Here is a 20,481-nt window from a genome sequence, read left to right as displayed (position 1 = left end):
TGTAGTGACAGGACAAGGGGTAACGGGTTAAAACTTAAACAGGGGAAGTTTAGATTGGATATAAGGAGGAAATTCTTTCCTGTTAGGGTGGTGAGACGCTGGAATCGGTTGCCCAGGGAGGTTGTGAGTGCTCCATCCCTGGCAGTGTTCAAGGCCAGGTTGGATGAAGCCTTGTGTGGGATGGTTTAGTGTGAGGTGTCCCTGCCCATGGCAGGGGGGTTGGAACTGGATGATCTTGAGGTCCTTTCCAACCCTAACTATTCTATGATTCTATTCTATGATTCTAATTATCATCGTAAGTGTGGGACTCTTACTGCGTAGTTTCTATGCATGAGACCTGCAGAAAAACTTAAAATATAATTCTTCCTCTGCTGGCCCTGTTTCTGTCAATATGGAGGACAAATAAACAAAAGTGTTTGCAAAAATGAAAAAATGAAATTTGCAAAAATGAAAACACAACATGAAAAATATGCACGTGTGCTGCCTGTAGCCCCTTCTTTTGACAAAGCCTACATCTCTCCATACTGACCAGCAGAAGAGCCTGGTTGAGGGTACAGCTACAGGCTTGGACCTAACTGGAAACTGTAATAGAGCATTGGATTATGTAAACCCCTGCAGACTGATCGTGGGGAGTCTCTTCCTGAAAGGAGGGGTTCCGAAAATCATCTAAGGAAGACAGCAAATTTCCCATGGGGGACTGAAATTCAGTGTGTAGTACAAGCATCTGCAAATCAAGGAAAACGCTGGGGTTTTGAGAGAGATTTTAAAATAGGAAGATGTCTGCAGTTAAAAAATAAGATAAATACGATAAGAAGATAGCAAAAGTATGTTTTCATTCTTCCATCCCACTGTAGGAATCTCTAGGTAGTGTTAAATCTTATGTATAGGATTACTTCCCAATTATATAAAGTGTACTAGGAGCAAATAACCTTAATTAATGAACTTCCTCTGTACCTGACTGCCCAATTTAAGAACTGTTTCACTCACGTAACTTGTAAGAGCACCATGAAAACAACATCCGACCTTTACCAGAAACTAAAACCATACCTTACTTATTCATCATTGCCTTGGAAAAACTTCAGTAAGAAGCTTAAATGAGCCTACTTGATCTTTAAGAAAATGTGTCCTAAATAACAAAGCTGTGCGTATTTCTTCTTATTATTATTTGCATATGCTATACTGCACAACTGCATTCTGAGAAAAATAAAAGATAATAAAACAAATGAAATGAGAGATATATCACCCAAAATAATCCAAGTGTGAGATAGGCTGCCTCTTTTTTCCTTTTTTTTTTTCTGGCATTGGCAAAAGAGCACAAAGTAAGAGCTGGCCCTGAGTCATATTGATTTCCCACTGCACTGGTTTCCTAAGTGCTCTGTTGATCCGTGTCAAGCAATAAGTTCCCTGCCTGTACATGCACATCACCTCCCCATTTGTCCTCACCTAGATTTAAGGTGCCCATATGATGAGCTGAACAAGGACATCATTTTTCCTACTGGTGTCACTGGGCCAAAGCTACTCTATGTGGTATGATAAGTAATGCTGTGTAAGTTTACATTTACCGCATAATATCACAATAGTGCCGTATAGCACACCACAATAATATGCGTATATTATGTCCTTATTTTTGCCCTTATTTTATGTCCATTTGCAGTGGAAAATGTAAATTTAAAAAAAATGGATTGTTGTGACTGTAGTTGGTCCATAGTAATTGCGACACCTCCCCAAAAAACAGATACTGTAAACCTAATGCCACAGTTTTGATCTTTGTTAACAAAGGGCTTCCTGATTAGATGAATAGAAAATGTGTGATTGTGCTGCTAATGACATTGTACAGGAAATTAAGCGTATACATTTGGAAAAGGCATTAAATCAGCAGGACCTTAATTTAAAAACTTAAAACTGTATGGAAATGCAGCTTGTTCATTGCTGTGCAATAGAAAGCTACTGAACATACTGACTCTTCTTCTGGAAACATTCGCAGCAGAACAAAGCTGGGCTGAGGGTGTTTTTAATGTTTCCTAGCCTACTAGGATTCCTAGCATCTGCTTATTTTCAGGGAAATTTCAGGCAACTTCACCCTTTTTTGCAAGTTGTTTTTGGAACAGCATTTACGGCACTTGGGTGGGGGAAGGAGGGCACTGAGGGACCAGAATTCCAGCTTTTTTCCTTAATCATTTGCAAGATTGAATAATGTAAGATTACTAACAAGTGGCTTCGTCTGCTGCTAAGTCAGTGGACATACATGCTTGGGGTGATGCATTCCTCTATTATTTCATACAGAAGTAATCTCAGGGTTGTATTTTGTACCTTTGGAAATATTTGATGGAATTGGTGCCCTGAGCTGACAAAGAATTCTTGCTTTTCTTGCAGTTATGCCATATAACAGTGCCCATCACTGTGTTGTGGAAGTGGAAAACTTCTTATTCGTGCTGGGAGGAGAAGACCAATGGAACCCTAACGGTATGTATAGAATATTAAAAGGCTGAGGCAGCGTCTGCCCTCCTGTGTCTGTCTGTCAGGTCAGCAAATGTAGTCACTAGCAAGGGATTTTGAGGACCTTCAGCCTAATTGTTGAACCTAATAAAGGCTACTTTTAGATATTAATGTAAAAAATATCTGGTACTTTAGCATTAGTATCTCCGTCATTCATCAGCTCCCACATCCCTTGAGAAATGCCACGGGCAGCAGAACAGACTCTTTCAAGTGCATGCACCAGGCAGCAGCTGTTAAGAATTTTAACCTTCATTTCCAGTCTCCTTCTAGTCATAATATAATAATGCAATTGCAGTAGATGAATGCTTCTTTCCTATTGTCAAACAAGATACTCGCAGCTCAAGTTGTTAATGTGTTAATTATCTAGACTCTGAGATTCTTAAACTGGTCCTTTTTTTAGTCTTGTGCAAGAGCTTCTCATATAGATTATCTGCTGCTACCTTCTTTGATTTGATTACTTCATAAATTTACCGCAAAGAGAAATTAAACAATTTAACAGGCTTCTGAGCAAAGCAAAAGGAGAATACCATGCCTTGCAAAATTCACAAAATTGTCAAGACATTGTTAAAAAGCTTGCACACGAAGAAAGAGTTGTAGTTGTAGCAGTCTGTGTAACAGAGATAATTATGACTGAGAAACCATAAAACAGCTTGCAGGTACACATTTTTACTTTAAAACACCAGAGGATCCAGCTGAAATTACATATACTGCATATATTTTATTGTGAATGCCCCACTTCAGCATCTGCACTAAACCAAATTATAGAAAATTGTTACATCTGTTCACTTCCTAAAACCTGAGACAAACAATCTAGTCCACCCTATAAGCACATTTCCAGTATAGTTAAAATTATCCCTGAATTTCTTAGGAGAAGAGCCCTTTAGTTCTATTGTAGAATCTCCTTTATATTAAACAGGAGATAGCATGGTATCATTAATGACAATTATTATTAGGACCATCAGCTACATCCAACAACTGAGGGCCCCTGTTGTGCTTGGTGGTAGGCATATAGATAATAAGAGGTTGTTCCAGGCAGTTTATAATTAAACAGCCATGTCACACGAAGGATAAAAGAAGTATAACTGTGCACAATTTAAAGATGTGGAAACTGAGTCACAAGGTGATAGAGAGGTGTTAGACCGAGTACATATCCTGCATTTGAAATAGGAGTCAAGCACGGCTGTTTGTGAGATGGTCGCCCAGATCCACTCCTGAGCTGAAGATGTTGCAGAGACAGCTTCCGTGTTCTGTGAATACCAGTATGTGATTTTTCTGTAGAAAAGATAGGAATGATAGAGGTAGGATCATTGCTGATACTGATCTCTTTATGAATTTACTCTGAGAAATGGATCTTACGTGTCACAAAAAGTCAACCTGAAATCATAAATCCTGTCCTGTTGTTGGGCTAGTTCTTTCTTGAAACTGATTTGCTCTAATTATGCAGCTACATGGGAACTGCTCACACATACCTGCTTGAATTTGTGTAAAGGCTCTTGCCTGTTATCCTCATAGCACAGAAGGGGCTTCAGATGAACCTCACTGGAACTGCCTTGCCAGAGCATTCCAAGGGTTTCAATTTGAATGAGAATGTGCCAGGTGTTTTTCCAGTGGAAAGAAATATCCTTGAGATGGGGGAAGCAGCGCCATACATTTCCTTAGCCATCAGACTGGCAGACTCTTGGGAAGCTGGATGAGCCCTGAGAAATGTCCATGCCCCCTCCATGCTGCTCCTGTGACTTTGTGACAACCTAGAGAGCGTGGGAGATATTTTTTCTCACTTTTTCACATCCTCCTGTGGCTACGCCTTTCCAGTCACAAGGGATCGCCGCATGAGTAAACACTGATGAGAGCAGCTTGCAGAACACAGGCATGGATTTAAGACCAGCTTTCATAGCCTTCAGAGCCTATCAGCTTCTGGCATGGCTGCAAAGACCTTCCTGTAGAAAGCAGAGAGCAGCATCTACCTCCTTTTGTCCCATCATCCCGCTTTGCTACTGCTGATTGCTGATCACTTGTCACAGTTTCTGTGTTCTGACAGGTGCTTCCTAACGTCTGTAACCTCCTGACTGATGAGCAAGGCAAAATAATAGATACAGTTCTTTTTCAAACTGAATTTCAAAGCTAAACTGGAGTCAGACTAGTTACACCAGGCAGCTTAAGTAGGTCATCGAGTCCTTATCCTGCCATCACAGGCATCATAAGGCCCCATTTTGTAAATATTCTAAGATACATTAAAAAAGCAGATGAATTTTTAGCTCCCACTACTCCTATTGGAAAACTGTTACAGAATCCAGTTGCTCTAAATGACTGGGAAGCTTATTCTAATTTCCAGTGAAACATATTCTTTGAGCGTCTAAATCACCTTGTTCTCATGCCAAAGTTGGCCTTTAGCTTAACAGCGTTTCGCCTGCTGGAGATTTGTTCCTCTAATGCATTACAGGTGACACTCCTATGCCCTTTCAGCTTTTGTTTTCCTAGGCGCAACAAGCCAAGTTCTTTGTCTCCTGCCATAAGGTAAACTTTCTGATCTTCCTGTTGCCATAGTAGCTCTTTTTTGTGCCTGTCCTAGTTTGATTTCATGTCCTTTCTTATAAAGTGACCATAACCATATCCTGTGTTACTTCCCACTCTAGGCTCACTGAACCCTTCTCTTTCTACCCTGCATTATACAATCTTCTACATACATTGTTGGTAGTGAATATGTGCATGACGCATTATGTTAGGAGGCCAAGGTCCCCAAATCATAGGTTTGTATCACAGAAATTAAAAAGCTGCTATACAGCCAGTGACCACTGAAGTCCTCAGTAACTCTGAAAGATGTAGTGACTATGGCAGCAATAAAACCTCTGCTAGAAGTCCAGACATTTGATCAGTACTTACATTGCTTTGAAATCCTGCTTTTTGAAACAGAAATAGGTTAATAAATGTTCTAAATAGTAAGACCTAGAGCCAGTTAGATAACCTACTGTTACTGCTTTACTATTTATTCAATCTATAGCTCTCGGTGCCTCTGTAAATTGTCTGTTTAGACTAAAGGAATTCAGATAGAGACCAAGCCCAGAGCCTCGCTTCACTAAGCACAGTGGCAAAATGACCAGTTACCCTTAGTGTATAGGGATCTCCTCCTGTGTCTTGAGATGTGTTTGAGTGGTGCTCAGCATAAAGGGCTTTGGTCCTCATTAGGCACCTCGCTGCATTTGAAGGGAAATGCTGCATTATTTATCAGTCTTCTGCTTTACCCTTCTCATGTAGAACTTGCTTGTAACATAGCGAGGGAATGAGTTTGCTTCCAGACGGAGTGGTCAACATGGTTTCTTCCTCTGTTTTCATGTAGAACATGATCTTAAATTATTATGAATATAAATTCTAGCTGTATCATTATTCTTCTCGACGATCTTGATGGTCTGTTTACACATGCTGAAGTAAGTGTGGAATGAAACAAGCAAAGCGAGCCAGTCCTACAGAGGCTTGTCCAATGCAAAAATATTCACCTTGTAGAATACCCAGTGACCATTTATAGAACTGTGACATACGCAGTCGCGTTATTCTGCTGGTCTGTGAAGCCTCTAATTCAATTTTTTAGTCACACGTACATAAACAAAGGTTTCTGTTTCCGAGATCCTCATCTGTTGAAGTCTCAGGTGTTACAGGAAATTGCCGTACACTCTCTTGCTTCAGTTTTCTTGCTTTGATGTCAATCTGCATGTAAAATAAGGTGAAATCTTAATATCGTGAAGACGTGAACACAGTTCTTAGGCTTGACAGCAGGGATAAGCTAGTTAGCTGGTGTGTGTTGCTCATGTTTCATATTTTAGCTAACACACTTGGAATAAAACTCTTAAGAATGTATTCCCTCTTGGATGCACATGTGTAATTCCTTCTAACTTACACTGAAAGTACATGGTAGAATAAACCATCTAGTGCAAACACTGCATACCCCATGCTGATGGCTTATGCAGCTCCTGGTTATTTGCACAATGCTTTTTTACAATTTTCCACATAAAGATGATGTGAGGAGAAAGAAAAGCAGATGTTCTCCCTTTGATCTTTTTATCTGACACAAAACACTCTAGTCATAGAAATACCATGGGGATGCCTTCTTTGGGGCAGTGATTTTGTTTAGTGCTGTGCTTTACTGTGGCTGTGAAAGTACCACAGCATCTATAAGTAAATTTAAATACACATTTTCAAGATCTTATTACAGAGAGCAAGAATAATCTCTGTCTGCTTTTACTGCTAGGAATTGCTAATTCAAACCTTGCAGTGCCCCATTTGTTGAATTATTACTGTACACATAGTGTAATCATACATTGTTGTAAAAGGGGGACCCCTTCATAAAAGCTTTCAACTTGTGAAGTATATGTAATATATATTACAATCATGATGTTAAATACATGAAACAAACAGTTGAGTGTCAAAATAATCTATCTTTACAGGGAAACACAGTACAAACTTTGTTAGCCGATACGATCCCAGGTTTAACAGCTGGATACAACTTCCACCCATGCAAGAGAGGTAAAAACCTGCTATGTGTTTTTCAATGTATGTTTTATCATCCTAAGAGCAGCTGAAGTTTGGCTTAGTTCTGGGCATAAGGAGGCCTACAGAAGCATTGAAAATACTGAGATAAAACTGCAGCATGCAGTTGCATCCCATTTGTCTCCTAATTTTTTTAAACTTTCCAAGTTCAGAACTCCAGATGCCAAACCCTGCAGTGCTAACTCATGCAAAATAACCATGGACTGTGTGCAATTACTGGTTGCCTGAGTATGGTCTGAAGGATTTTTCTGAAGTCTCCATAGTGTCCTGTCATGTTCCCTGACTGAAGTGTCATGCTGAGTTTGCAGTAAACAAGCAGTAATTATAGCCAGATGTCTTACAGGGAACTGAAACCTTTATATGTTGACTCCATCCTGTTTCCTCACGCCAGCCATGAAAAGCTCTCCTGAACATGTCTTCCCTTGTCAGAAGACTCTTGATCCTAGGTGGTCTTTGAGTGAAGTTACTGTCAGTTAATGCATATAAATCAGTCTGCAGAGGTGCATGTGGACTTGAGCAGTGGCCTGTAAAGATGGCATAAACTTAACTCTGGTTCCCAAACCCTACCCTGGCAGGAAAAAAGTCCCCTGAACCTGAACTGAATGATGCATGTTCTGTAAGAAGACCCTCAAAGGCAGAAGATCCAAAGTTACAATGTGACATGAAAAGCATTCAGTGTCTATCCTTCAGTTCAACACCCATGTTCTTAGGGATCCAATGTACAAGAGATCTCGCTGTGTCTTCCTAAGACACGTTCCTTGTTCCATGTCCTGTCAGTATTACAGTTCTTTTTCTATTGGCTGTCCAGTGTCAAGATGTTTGGCAGTCATAAATGTATTGAACTCAGCGCAACCTTGTGATTCAAGGTTTGTATTATGAGATATGTGGATGTCTTTTCAGTTTCCAGAGGTAAAATATCAGTCTGTCGAGTTTTTGAAGGACCTTTGTTCAGGATTCAGTTTGATTGACCTAAGTCCGCATACAGAACCACGGGCGATGCTTGTCACAGAAAAATACTGTACCAGTGCATGAAAAGGAGCAAATGGAACAGATCTGAATAAGTTCCCTGTTGGAGCTGAGTGAGCTGATAAAATTAGCCATATAGAGATAAAAAATTGCATCGCAGTTCATTATAGTCTCTGGCTTTGTTAATAACATCATCCTTTTAAAATTATTTCCTGAAATTCCTTTTTCTTTTTTAGTTGTTAATAGAGCTAGTGCTTTAGCTAAAGAGGTGCTCCTGATTTAGCAGCACCCAACCTTCTCCCTAATTGCTGACAGCACTATGGGATAACCCTACGAGTGGGTTATTTACCTTAAAACAGGGGGATGTCTTCCCCTCTGGTTCAGGTCCTCAGACTGAGTCACAGCTGACTCAGGTGCTGGCACAGGGGGGACAGGAGGGATGTGTGAGATTGTGCATCACTGCGCAAGTCATCCTCAGTGAACGTGGAGGCTGACTGGTATTTGTACAGAGCCTGAAGCAATTTGCTGGAGCCTAATCTGTGTCCTAATTAGGCCTTCTGGGTATCTGTAAGCAAAACTCCTGAGGAGCACATGCAGCTGGCTGAATGGTTGGGTTTATTTGGCTGACAAAGCTCAGAAGGCAGAAGTAGACAGTTGAGAGCTGGAGAAAGCAGACAAGTAGGAGTTTTACCACAGCCACTGTGGCCAGCTTCACTAGAAAATGAGTTTATAATCACCGGTATGGAATATGACTTGCCTTGTGCTCTGGTGGAAGCTGCTGCCTTCAGCCAAGAGTCAGAAACTCTGCTGTGCATTGTGATTGCTTAGCAGCTGCCCGGTAATAAACTGTGATGTATTAGCATCTCAGCTCCTCACAGTGTTATTTAAATGTAATGGTCCACTCACACATAGTTCCCTCTGCAAGTGGCTTTACTATGACAACATTAATTGTCACCTCTTTTGTTCAGGATACATAACTCATAGGCTTACCCGTTATTTTTCATTAAACATTCCTGAGCATTGGGGTATTGTTGGAAAACAGGGATTTTCAAATCTTTCTAAACACTTTCTAAAATGTTTTTAATGGTTTATTTGCTCATCTCTAATGACTTCCTCAGAGTTGTTGCAGCTTTTAGAGGTAGGGTCTGGCCCAGTTTTTGGAAGATCATACAAATGAGAGAGCTCTATGCAGTTTCCCAGCTCCTTTAGACAGATGGAATTCCCATTAAAGTCAACAGGCTATTCCCCGCCCCTCCCAGGAGTACGGGGTCGTGCCCTGTCTCTGCTGGCATAATGCAGGCACCATTGACAAGACAGACTGTTTAATGGGGTTTTCTGAGTCATTATGGTCCATCAAGTCAAAACCTACTTAGGAGTTTTAGTCTGAGAATAATTGACGGGACAGACTGTAATAGCTCCTTTGAAATGACTGCCAGGTAGCAGGCAGTATCTTCTCAAGTTGAAAATCTGTATGAAATATTTGATGAGTAAACTTTTATCTCATATGCAAAAATCCATATCTGATTGATTTTACTGTGCGAGCTATAAAGAAAAGTCTAATCCTGTTATGGATTCAGAGCCATCGGTGTATTTTCTTTAGAGCCAAATTTGGTTTCTTTTCATCTGAAGAACATGACAAAAATATATGCTTTTGAAAAGTATGTACTGTTTTCAGGTGTGCATTGTTTAGAGAAGCAGCAAGTGACTCATAAGCTTTCAAAATGCACATATGCCTGACATTGCAGTAACAATAGGATGCTTTTTGGAGAGCAGTTTAGTTAGACCAGCATGCCCACTGGTCTTTGTAGCAGATGTGTCTGAACTTGTGGCATGAGCCTCGGCTGGACACCTTAGTCAATACTGTTGCATCTTTCCAGCTCAGCCCAGACCTGGAAAAGGTGTATGGAACGTAATAACATTTAAAACATCTCTTTTCTTACATTCCAAGTTAAAAGCTTTTTGTTTAAAGACCAGCAAAAAGCACGGTGTCATGGCAGGACCTGAAAAAGCACAAGTGGAAGTGAGCAGGTCAGCATCTTCACTGAGGCCAAGTGAACTGAGAAAAATAGTTGCAGAAAGAGAGATAAAACAATTTCACATTTCACTTTAGGCTTTGACTTTAACAATGGTAATGTTAACCCTTATCAAGGTTACTTTCATTTTTAAAAAGCAAAGTCACTTCTAGAAGTGACTGAAACCAGTCCAGATATCGTGGGATCAGTAATAGCACTGGTTCGTTTTAAACCCCAGACTGGCAGTTGTATTTCTTGTTTCACGGCATAAATTCACCATCTCAGGAAATCAGAAAGAAATTCTTCTGTTTTATATGTGTATACTTAGGCAAAGTATTGAGTGAAGGGGTGTGAAGGAGAAGCATTTCAGAGCTCTGTGAATGTTGAGTACGTGCAAATCCTGAAGAAAACCACAAAATAATTGTCTTATTGTCCACATTCAGATCCTGAGGTACATTTCAGTTACCTGATTCGAATGGATAGTGTCTTCCCAGTTTAGTGGGGAAAGCTGTCGTGTAAAGATTGCTGTATTAATCTGAATCATATTTTACAGCAGTTTAAAAAGTCATCATCTACCAGCATGCCCCTTACACACTGTATCATTGAAAAGTGAAGAAGCAGAAGCTTAAAATATTTGTGACAGGAGCTGTAGAGGGAATATTCACATCCAGGCAGAAGAGTGAAGCGCTGACGCTTTCATTTTTGCTCCTTATAGTGACACTGTGTGGATGAAATCAGGAGTACACATTCAGAATAATGTCAGTGAAATCCTAGTTGAGAGGATAATGCCTGCAGTTGTACCTACCTCTGCTTATTAAACCTGAGCTAAGGACACACTGAGAGCAGCTTGTTAATGGGTTCACCAGAAGAGGTGCGCAAGGACAGACAAGTGGATGCATGAGCACCCAAAGGATTGATAACGGGCACCCTGTGGGTTTGTGGCTTCAGGACATGGGAGGGTTGGAGAACATGTCCCTTCCCATGCAGGCTCTCTGATGTCTAATAGGTTGTGGCGTCCACATCTTTTCCTGTTTTTGGGCCTCTGTGGGCTGTCTTGCCTCTGGCCTGTCACATACTCTCAGGAAGCGTATAGGCACTTGATTGCCTCTAGCACCTATACCCTCTGTCAAATTAGAGTGAAATCAGCCAACAGTTTTTTGTTGAGGAGACAACACTCAGGCAGACGTGGCTACACTTACAGTGTAATCAAATAAGCTTTGTTTCCATAGAAAATCAGGATAAAAACATAGATGCACAATTTGCTGCCCGACCATGCAGAGCAATATATGCCATCAGCTTCTATCTGCCCATTGACAGATAAATTAAATGGTCTTATTTAATTCGTAAGTTGAGCTGGAGGCACTTAGCAGTATTCCTGTCCTCTTACTTCAGTCTTTGTTTCAAGTAGCTTTATCCCTGTGGTGGTGTTCCCAGTCCCACTCAACAAGGGGTGCTGTTCCACACTGTCCAAGCTGCCCATGTGCAGGCAAGGTGAAAGCAAAGAGACAGGATGTGCTCAGTGACCCCAGCTGGTGAGGAGCCCTTTCTGGTGTGCACCAATCCAAAAACTAAGGCCAGAAGCAGGAAGCATTGCATCAGATCTGAATGCCCGTCAAGCCCTACTGTTCCCATGGCTGTGTCTTCATGTCTGCCTGACCTCTCCTCCAACTCCAGCCAGTCTCAGCTACATTTAGTAAAGAGAGAAGTTTCTCCCAAGTATTAAAGCATATCATAGACTTTGTGACAATAGGCAGCTGGGTAAAGGAGAAAGAACTTATTCCTGCCTTCACTGAAAGAAACCCTCCAGAACATGTGCCTGGGTAGATGGCAGGTTAGAGACACAGCACACCAGGCTTTGCTAGCTCATCTGGCCATAGAATGGTTGTAGGGAAGCCTGGGGAGGAGTTGGGACATACTAGAGCTGTTTATTGCAGGTGGCTAAAACTTTTCTCAGAGTTAGTTGGATGGAGACAGACTTCTTTCAGGTTAAAGGGTGGAAATGTAATGTTGTGCCTAGCATAAGGAAAGTTGTTCTATTTACAGTACCGCAGAAAGGAGAAAAAAATGATAATTGAAGAAAAATGTTGATGATGTGGTTCTCTTAGTAAATTGGGAACAATGACCCTTGAAGGACCATAAAGAAAGTGAATGTCAAGATAATTTATTATTGTTACATTATCCACCTCATTTTTCACTTTGTCTTACTGAGTTGTTACATCCCTTACAAGGTAATGCCCCAAACATTAATGAGCAACTTTTTATCTTTCATGGGTGTGAAAAAGCAACAAGCAGCTTTGAAAAGGGCTATTTTCTGCCAGGTCTATGCATGGTTAATTGTTTAGCCACCACCAATTAAGTATTTATTTGATGTGGAGCATGCTATTTGATTAGCAAAGCAGCCACAGTCTCTAGGATAGCAGTAAGCATGACACTTCTACTACCTTAGTTCAGGGAGTCAGCTGGAGAGGAGAAATAAAGTGGTTGATGTGGCTAATTGGTTTGTTGTTGGCTTGTTTTGTTTTGTTTTGCCCTATCCTCCAGGAGAGCCAGTTTCTATGCCTGTCGCCTTGACAAGAACTTGTACGTAATCGGTGGGAGAAACGAAACTGGCTATTTGTCCAGCGTGGAGTGCTACAACCTGGAGACGAATGAGTGGCGTTACGTGTCCTCCTTACCTCAGCCTTTGGCAGCCCACGCAGGAGCTGTGCACAATGGCAAAATATATATTTCAGGCCAGTGTCTTTTATAATTCCTGCTATACAACAAAAAATAATACAAACCAAAACCACCGCCACCACCACCACCACCAAAAAAGCCCCAGAACCCCAAAACATAGAGCTAAATTCCTGCTGCAGCACAATGTCTCTACGTAATTATTAATTAACAGATGTATATTTGTTTTGCAGGAGGTGTTCACAATGGAGAGTATGTCCCCTGGCTGTACTGCTATGACCCCGTGATGGACGTCTGGGCCCGAAAACAGGACATGAACACAAAGCGAGCAATCCACACTTTGGCTGTAATGAATGACCGACTGTATGCAATCGGAGGAAACCATTTGAAAGGTCACATTTTTAATAGAGAAAAAGCATTTCGATGTCCACCATCTCCTGATAAAGAATATTTGTGTTAGACAGTCATTGTTAGGTACATTATAAAACAGGCAACACAATTGAACAGGACACTTGAGCCAGCAATTTTGTAGAAATATTTTATGCAAATTATTTTAAAATTATAACACTACATTAAATATATGAGTAATGAATGCTTTAGATAATAAAAATGGGAGCTTCCATTACTCAAAGGCATGGACAATTTGTCATTACCAAGAATTCAATGAAACAAACAGATTATTCTTTGACCCGAAAGTACCAGCAATATTTTCCTCTGTAAATCATTTTCCAAAATGCGCAGTTAGAGAGAGCTTTATTCAGAGCACCACACAAAAACAAGCTCCTGATTTAATGAGGAGAGAGAGAGAAAAAAACCCTCTAGCCATTAAATATTAGGACTAGGCTCTTTAGATCCCTTTTTAGTATTAAATGTAGCTTGTGAATTATAATTCTTTTCAGAGGCCGCTTTTTCTCACCTTTTGAAAAGGGCTCATAATAAAATAACTACTGCTTAGGCATCTGCTATTTCTGTCTTAATACCTACATGCCGTTGCTATTACTGCTAAAGAGATTCTGCTTAATCCAGCCACTTAGACAAAAAGCACAGCTCCTGCTCCTATGTCCCGTGACAGTATTTGACAGTTTATATTCAACGTTTTATTTTGTTCTCCTTTCTTGGAAAAAAAGTAAAAAAAAAGCCTCACAACAACAAAAGAGGAAATTGTAATGCGAAAGAAAAAGTGATGTTAAATGCCAGTAGCACCAGGCCATGTGCCTGGATGACTGGCACCTGAGTCCCCAGGAGCCTCTGCAGCTACTTGCCGCTTGGAAGATCCCAGTGCCTGTGGAGCATGTAGGGAACGTCTCAGATGGAAATTTTCCCAGGTACAGGGCTCCCTACCACCAGTTGTGATGGGTGTTCCTAGACTGGACCTTACAGGCTGAAGGGGGTAAAAGCTGCCTGCAAATGTGCACCTAAAAGTCTGTAGAGGTTGCAGTGCTGGCTTTTTCTGCTAGGAAAATAGAAGTTAACATGTCACAGCTCTCCTGCAGCTGAAGCACGTGCTTTGGTTTGCATAGGCTTGAATTGTTTCCGTCCTGCCTTCTCTTCTTCCACCCGGTTTCACCTACCGTCCTCTGGGAAAGAAGGAACTCCTAATAAACATTGCATTTTTGCCTCTGCAACTGTTGGCCTTGGCGCCTGTGTTATGTATGAATTACTCACTGTTGTGAGAGGCATTTAACATCCAGGCTTCTGGCTGTCCAGTAGAACGGCTTTTTGGAAAACTGGTTTCTTCTGTACAGCAGAACAAAAGGAGGAACTGCAGGGAAAGGGAGGAGGGAGTGGACTAAAGTGCAGATGAAATGCCACGGATTCTTCACGACGGGGCAACAGCAGTGCTCCATGGCAAAGTCCTCCTTTGTGCAGCTGGATCTGTATACTAGTGTTAGCGGTGCATTTACCACACCGCAGCTAGTCATGTGCATGCTGCAGTTTGTTCCAGAGCTTTTGACAGATTCTGGGCGCACTGTGGTGGCTTTTCTGTAGCCCCTTGAAAACTTCACAGCAATGAAAAATCATTTCATCATAACTATTCATTCCTGACATAAATAATACTCTTACAATTGTGAAGTATCAGTATCACCAAATGCCCTTCTCCAGAAAATCTAACTTCTCTTTTCTCTCATACCTTGATGGAGAAGATGGCAGCATCAAGTAAAGCATCCCAGCATATTAAGAAAACCATAATTTTACTGCAGAGCTCTAATAATGAAGGTAATGTGCGATAGGGAAATGCTGAAATACTGGAGCAGGAATCAGGACTCCTGTGTTCTGTGTCTGTGTTCAGATCACTTAATTGATGCAGCTTGAGACACCCATCTTCCCTTAGGTGACTACAAAGCAGCAGTTGCATGGAGCCATTTTTTGTCTGTCAGGGAAGGGTGGGACCATCTTTTGTACACTTTCTGTTGTCTTAAAGACTGTCACATCACAGCTGTGTGCTTAGGATACACCTTAAATCAGCTTGAAAATTGAAACTGGTCCTGAACATTGTATCTGTCATGCTAAGCAGCTTGTCCCTCTGTAACCAAGTAGCATCAGTTGTCTAAGCTCTGCCTTGATTCCTTAGACGTTGATTTCTGAGCAAGATTTAATCTGTTGACTTTTGATTAGATTAGATCTGCTGACTTTTGGAAAGACTACCAGGACAGTCTTTTCCTACATGTTCAAACTTGCATTAGTGCTGATAGATGAAGAGGAATGTTGCTTGAATCTGCTTGCATCATTGATAGGTTATTACTGGGTGTTACTTCCTGATTTGTTCATGTCTTACATGTACTTGTGATTTGCAGAAGACTGTAGAACTAATGGTAAAAGCCTTCAACAGATTTATTTGAACTGAAATGATGAGACATTAATGTTATGGAAAATAGCTTAAATGTATATGGCAGTATTTTCTAGAAGAAAGCTTATCGATGATATTATAAATTTAATAATGGTAACTGTAATTTAATAAATTTAACAGTAAAGCAAATATTAAATCAGTATGCCATAATGCACATACTCTTTTCTCAATGGCCTCATCCAGGTTTTTCCCATCTCGATGTAATGCTTGTGGAATGCTACGATCCAAAAGGCGACCAGTGGAATATTCTGCAGACTCCTATTCTGGAGGGTCGCAGTGGCCCTGGCTGTGCAGTCCTTGATGACAGTATTTACCTCGTAGGAGGCTACAGCTGGAGTATGGTATGTATCTGCTTTCTGAAGTGACCCTTCCATTCCTACTGAGTTCTTGCTGCCAGTCTGTATATTACTCAGATGGGACAGAGAGGACACGAGGGATGAGGTAGCTGCAGGGGCAGGTTTTTGTTTGGTTTTCAACTTCTGGAGAACATAGAGTATTTTTCACCTTTGTGCTTTTCTATTTAGACGGGTTATTATCAGACTGTATTCACTGATATGGAGTAATACAGGAAGCAGATTACATTTGGCAAAAGTGATTGATGCTTATAGCCCTAAGGCACTTGTAGAGGAGCCTGATTTGCAAAGTCTGGGTGCTTAGCCCATATGAAAATGAAACCTCTTTAAGGGCTCCTAAATCAGAGCTCAAAACCAGGAGTCACTTCTGAATATCTTGAAAGCCGATGCATGACTTGGATTTTACCAAAACCACATTTAATTTAGTATGACTTTTTGTTCTATTACAGGGTGCCTACAAATCTTCTACCATTTGCTATAGTCCTGAGAAAGGAACTTGGACAGAACTAGAAGGAGATGTTGCTGAGCCCCTTGCAGGACCTGCTTGCTCAACCGTCGTATTGCCAGCCTGCGTACCGTACAACAAATGATAGTCAATGAGCACTGACACGAACACTGATTGCATTTGGGAAAATAATGACGGGTGACGTAAATATTTTACTAGAACAGGATTCCTGTTAAAAAAAAAAAAGCTACCATAATTGACCCCTTATTCAATATTTAATGCTTTAGGAGCAAACTAAAGGAAAACAAAAACCAAGTGTTGTCCCATCTCAGATAGACACCGGTGTCTTACGAAGCAAGTAGCTAAAACACACCGAACATTACACGCTGACAGACTGCCATTTCAGACTGATTTTAACTTTTTCCTGCTGCAGAGATATTCCTCACATCAAATTTAACTTTAAAAAAAAAAATGAAGGCTAACTGTTCAAATGCAGCCTGAAGAGACAAGATCAGTATTGTGCATTGTATCTACCTGCATGTGGTCTGTGTTGAAGTCATGAGGATGTTGTTTTCATGAATGCTTCAGAATTCAGATAGTGAAAAGCTCACACTGCATTGCAGAATTGTCTCCTCTGTAATCCTAACCTACAGCTACTTCACATGCTCTGCAAGCAACACAGCATCAGAAGATTATAAAAGGTAAAGAAATATCATTCAGTTTTTGCACAGCTTTGCAACTAATACACTCTGCCTTCAAAGTCCCCATGTGTAAGTGCAGCGGAAAGCAGACTACAGTGAAAGCCATGCTTTACAGAGCACTTCTTGCAATAGCAGTTTAGGGATTAGGATCAAATTCTTCTAATCACACTTGTGTACAGTCAGAGTAATTTCACTGAAATCACATGGAATGGCTGTTTTTCCATTAGTATAACAGAGGTTTCATCCTACAGCTTAAATTCAGAGTTTGTAAAGTAAGTTGTTCCTATGATCACTTAACAAAGCATTGGAACCTTTACTTACTTTTCACTGACCTGTTATGATCATCCGTGCTGGTTGCTTCCAAAGACAAGACGACTGCATTTAACTGTAAATGTATTACTTTGGACTCTTAAATGATTATGCATAATTTTGGAGAGGCACTGGTAAGTAGTTAAAATACTCCTGTGTGGTTGATCTTAAAATGTACTCTGAAAGATTTTTACTATTGATCCAAAGTAATATGAGGCTAGACTTTCCACTGCCTTATAGCCTGTGTAATTACTTACACACTGCAAAGTGAGTTCAGAATGTTACCACCTGGGACCAGTAGCATTTAGGACTTGCTTCATGAACTCATAGTTGCTTGCACAAGTCAGGCTCTGTTATGTTTTAAGCTTATGTCTTTCTGTCCTGGCTTTGCAAAAGCAGTGCCAAAATCTGAACCCAGTTCTTCACCACCTTGCAGTTACCATAATTATGTAAACCTCAGTAAAGTATATGCATAACTCTTCCATTGTGGTTTACTGGTGCTGCATCCGTTATCCTCAGGACCCTCCTCTTCACTAGTATAAACTGACACTGCTCCATTGAAGCCAGTAGATATACTTTGGTTTATGTCAGCTAAGAGTCTAATATTTAATTTGCCTGGTTATAATTATCTGCACAAGGTAAAGGGCAAAGGAGACCCAGATCCTGCATTTTCAAGCCTGCATATATCTTCCACTATAGGACTTAATGCTAGTGCATTGAGCAAGGAGCAGGCAACTACTGAGAGATTGGTTTCTACTGCAGAGGCAGTAGATGGGAGAAAAGAATCATTATTTGCTTTGCAAAATAGAAAGAGGGTGAATGTACACAGAAATTATACTATATATTGATGCTTGAGAGCAATATGAATCATGAAGGGCAAATACCATGGGACTCTCTCTCTGGCATCAGTCCAGTTTTATTGCAATGCAACTCCCTTGCTTGCAGCAGAATTACACAGTTGTAAAGTCAGAGTAATGCAGTGAAGACTGATACCATACAAATGCAATAACCCAATAGATGAGGCAGCTGCACGCCTGGAAAAGAATTGTTTAAACAAAGTAATTATCTGAAGATGCTAATATTTGAATGTGCCATTGGGGAGTTTTCCTGTGAGCATCACTAAGGAACTCATAAAGGTGGAGTGTATATCCTGAACTCTCAATCCATTTCTACTATATAGTGCAATCTTAGTTGGTTTTGTATTTATTTATATTGTTCAGATCCAAGGGATCCCTTGTAAAATATATTTGGTGCAATCATGACTTTTTTTTTCTTTCTTTCCTGTTGAAGGTATATAAATATAAATATATATAAAAAGGAAACTGTTAAGATACTAAATGAAGAAACCTTGAATGACATTTAAGATCAGGATAAGGTCTGCCATTAAACACTGACTGTCACCTGTCTCTACTAAACTGTACCATTTCTAAAGGATATTTGTTGTCCTTTCAAGTGGTTCTTTTTTTTTTTACCAAGATAATTTAAAGATTTATGAGGACTATATGTAAATCTTTTTATCTTTCAGGAAGGCATGACCGAGGAAAGTGCTAACTGAATAAGTCACACAAAGAATGTAAATTTTGTACAGTACTAGACTGTGTAAATGAAGCTTGCTTGTAGGGGGGAAACTTTAAATAAAACTTTATGTACTAATTCAACTGTCTGCCATATTCCTACTTATAAAGTGTATGTATAAATAATATCTACATTAAATTCTTTGGAACTTTTTTTATCATGTAGATGTGTAATCTTCTTTTGTTTCGTGGCCATCCATAACAGCCTCATTGTTCTCCAGCACTTGTAAATGCAGTGACGCAGTAAAATGTAGGGAGTTAAGAGTCTACCTCTGAGCGCCCATGCCTGGCCTGTGCTTCCAGCAGGGAAAGCCCCACCTGGGTGCCTGCAGGCAGGGTCTGACCTCAGAAGCCTACGGATGCGATGAAACAACTTAGGAATGCCTCTGCCTCACACTGCTTTGTGCCTGCCTCACACTGCTTTGTGCCTTCCTCTGTCCCATGGTAAGGTAAGTGAAAAGGACATCGCTCCACTAAATATAGTCTTATTTTGGGGAATTTAATGCTCGTTGGGGTCATTTCTTCCCTCTTCAAAATGTCCCTCCTATGGAGATAGCCTTCTACCTATAGGTACTTCTGTTCTTGGAGGGGAAGTGCTAGCACGAATGAAAAGTAGTGGAGTTGGGACAAGAGGTATTGGCAGGTAAAGGCAGGGGTTTTACCAGGAAGCAGAATCATTATCGATACCAGTTACTGTGCTACATGTATTCGTTATTCATTCATGCCTATGAACCTTTCTCAGGGACAAGTCTTCTTACGCAAACCCAGTGAGTGCCCTGAGCAAACAAAAAGGCAGTCCTTACAGCAAGTGTGAGCTGTGCTGGGGGTGGGATGAGGGCGCAATGAAAGTCTGGTCTAACAAGAGGGGATCAGTCTGTTCAAATCTTTTATGAAAAAGGGAAAGGCGAGCCAGCAGCAACTATGGTAACATAGCACAATGAAGAACTGTTTCATTAATGAGTTTAGTGCAGAAGAGAAACGAAGGGAGAGACTGATGCATATCTTTTTAAAAGTAATGTAGGAGAAGGTAGGAGCAGTGGACAGATATCATTTAGAAAGGAAGGGTATGAAGTGAGAAAGAAGAGGTAAGAATGAAAGGAAAAACAGAAAAGGAGAGCCTGCAAGAGCAGAAAGTGTGAAGTTCTTGTGGAATAAGGGCACAGAGAAAGTAAGGGCTGGAATAATGAAGGCAAAGAGACCTCATAGCAGCCTTCCAGTACCTGAAGGGGGCCTATAGGGATGCTGGGGAGGGACTCTTCATCAGGGACTGTAGTGACAGGACAAGGGGTAATGGGTTAAAACTTAAACAGGGGAAGTTTAAATTGGATATAAGGAAGAAATTCTTTCCTGTTAGGGTGGTGAGGCACTGGAATCGGTTGCCCAGGGAGGTTGTGAGTGCTCCATCCCTGGCGGTGTTCAAGGCCAGGCTGGATGAAGCCTTGGGTGGCATGGTTTAGTGTGAGGTGTCCCTGTCCATGGCAGGGGGGTTTAACTAGATGATCTTGAGGTCCTTTACAACCCTAACTATTCTATGATTCTATGGTTTCTGAGAAGCACACATCAGA

General features: G+C 40.8%; 1 protein-coding gene across 2 annotated transcripts in view; it reads left to right on the top strand.

Moving 5' to 3' along the window:
• KLHL14 (kelch like family member 14) overlaps positions 1–19,077 on the top strand; it is a 61,250-nt gene extending 42,173 nt beyond the window's left edge. For both annotated transcript variants that reach the window (XM_065668191.1, XM_065668192.1), the window contains exons 4-10: positions 2,374–2,463; positions 6,933–7,011; positions 12,555–12,745; positions 12,920–13,078; positions 15,718–15,875; positions 16,337–17,033; positions 18,868–19,077. In XM_065668191.1, coding sequence (XP_065524263.1) covers positions 2,374–2,463; positions 6,933–7,011; positions 12,555–12,745; positions 12,920–13,078; positions 15,718–15,875; positions 16,337–16,477 — 818 coding nt within the window. In that variant the 3' untranslated portion in view covers positions 16,478–17,033; positions 18,868–19,077. The remainder of the gene's footprint in view (positions 1–2,373; positions 2,464–6,932; positions 7,012–12,554; positions 12,746–12,919; positions 13,079–15,717; positions 15,876–16,336; positions 17,034–18,867) is intronic.
• Positions 19,078–20,481: the final 1,404 nt, after the last annotated feature.

Source organism: Lathamus discolor, chromosome 2 (genome assembly GCF_037157495.1).
Source record: "Lathamus discolor isolate bLatDis1 chromosome 2, bLatDis1.hap1, whole genome shotgun sequence".
NCBI lineage: Eukaryota > Metazoa > Chordata > Aves > Psittaciformes > Psittacidae > Lathamus > Lathamus discolor.
The sequence above is the reverse complement of the archived record's forward strand: the minus strand, read 5'-3'. Positions and strand labels throughout refer to the sequence as shown.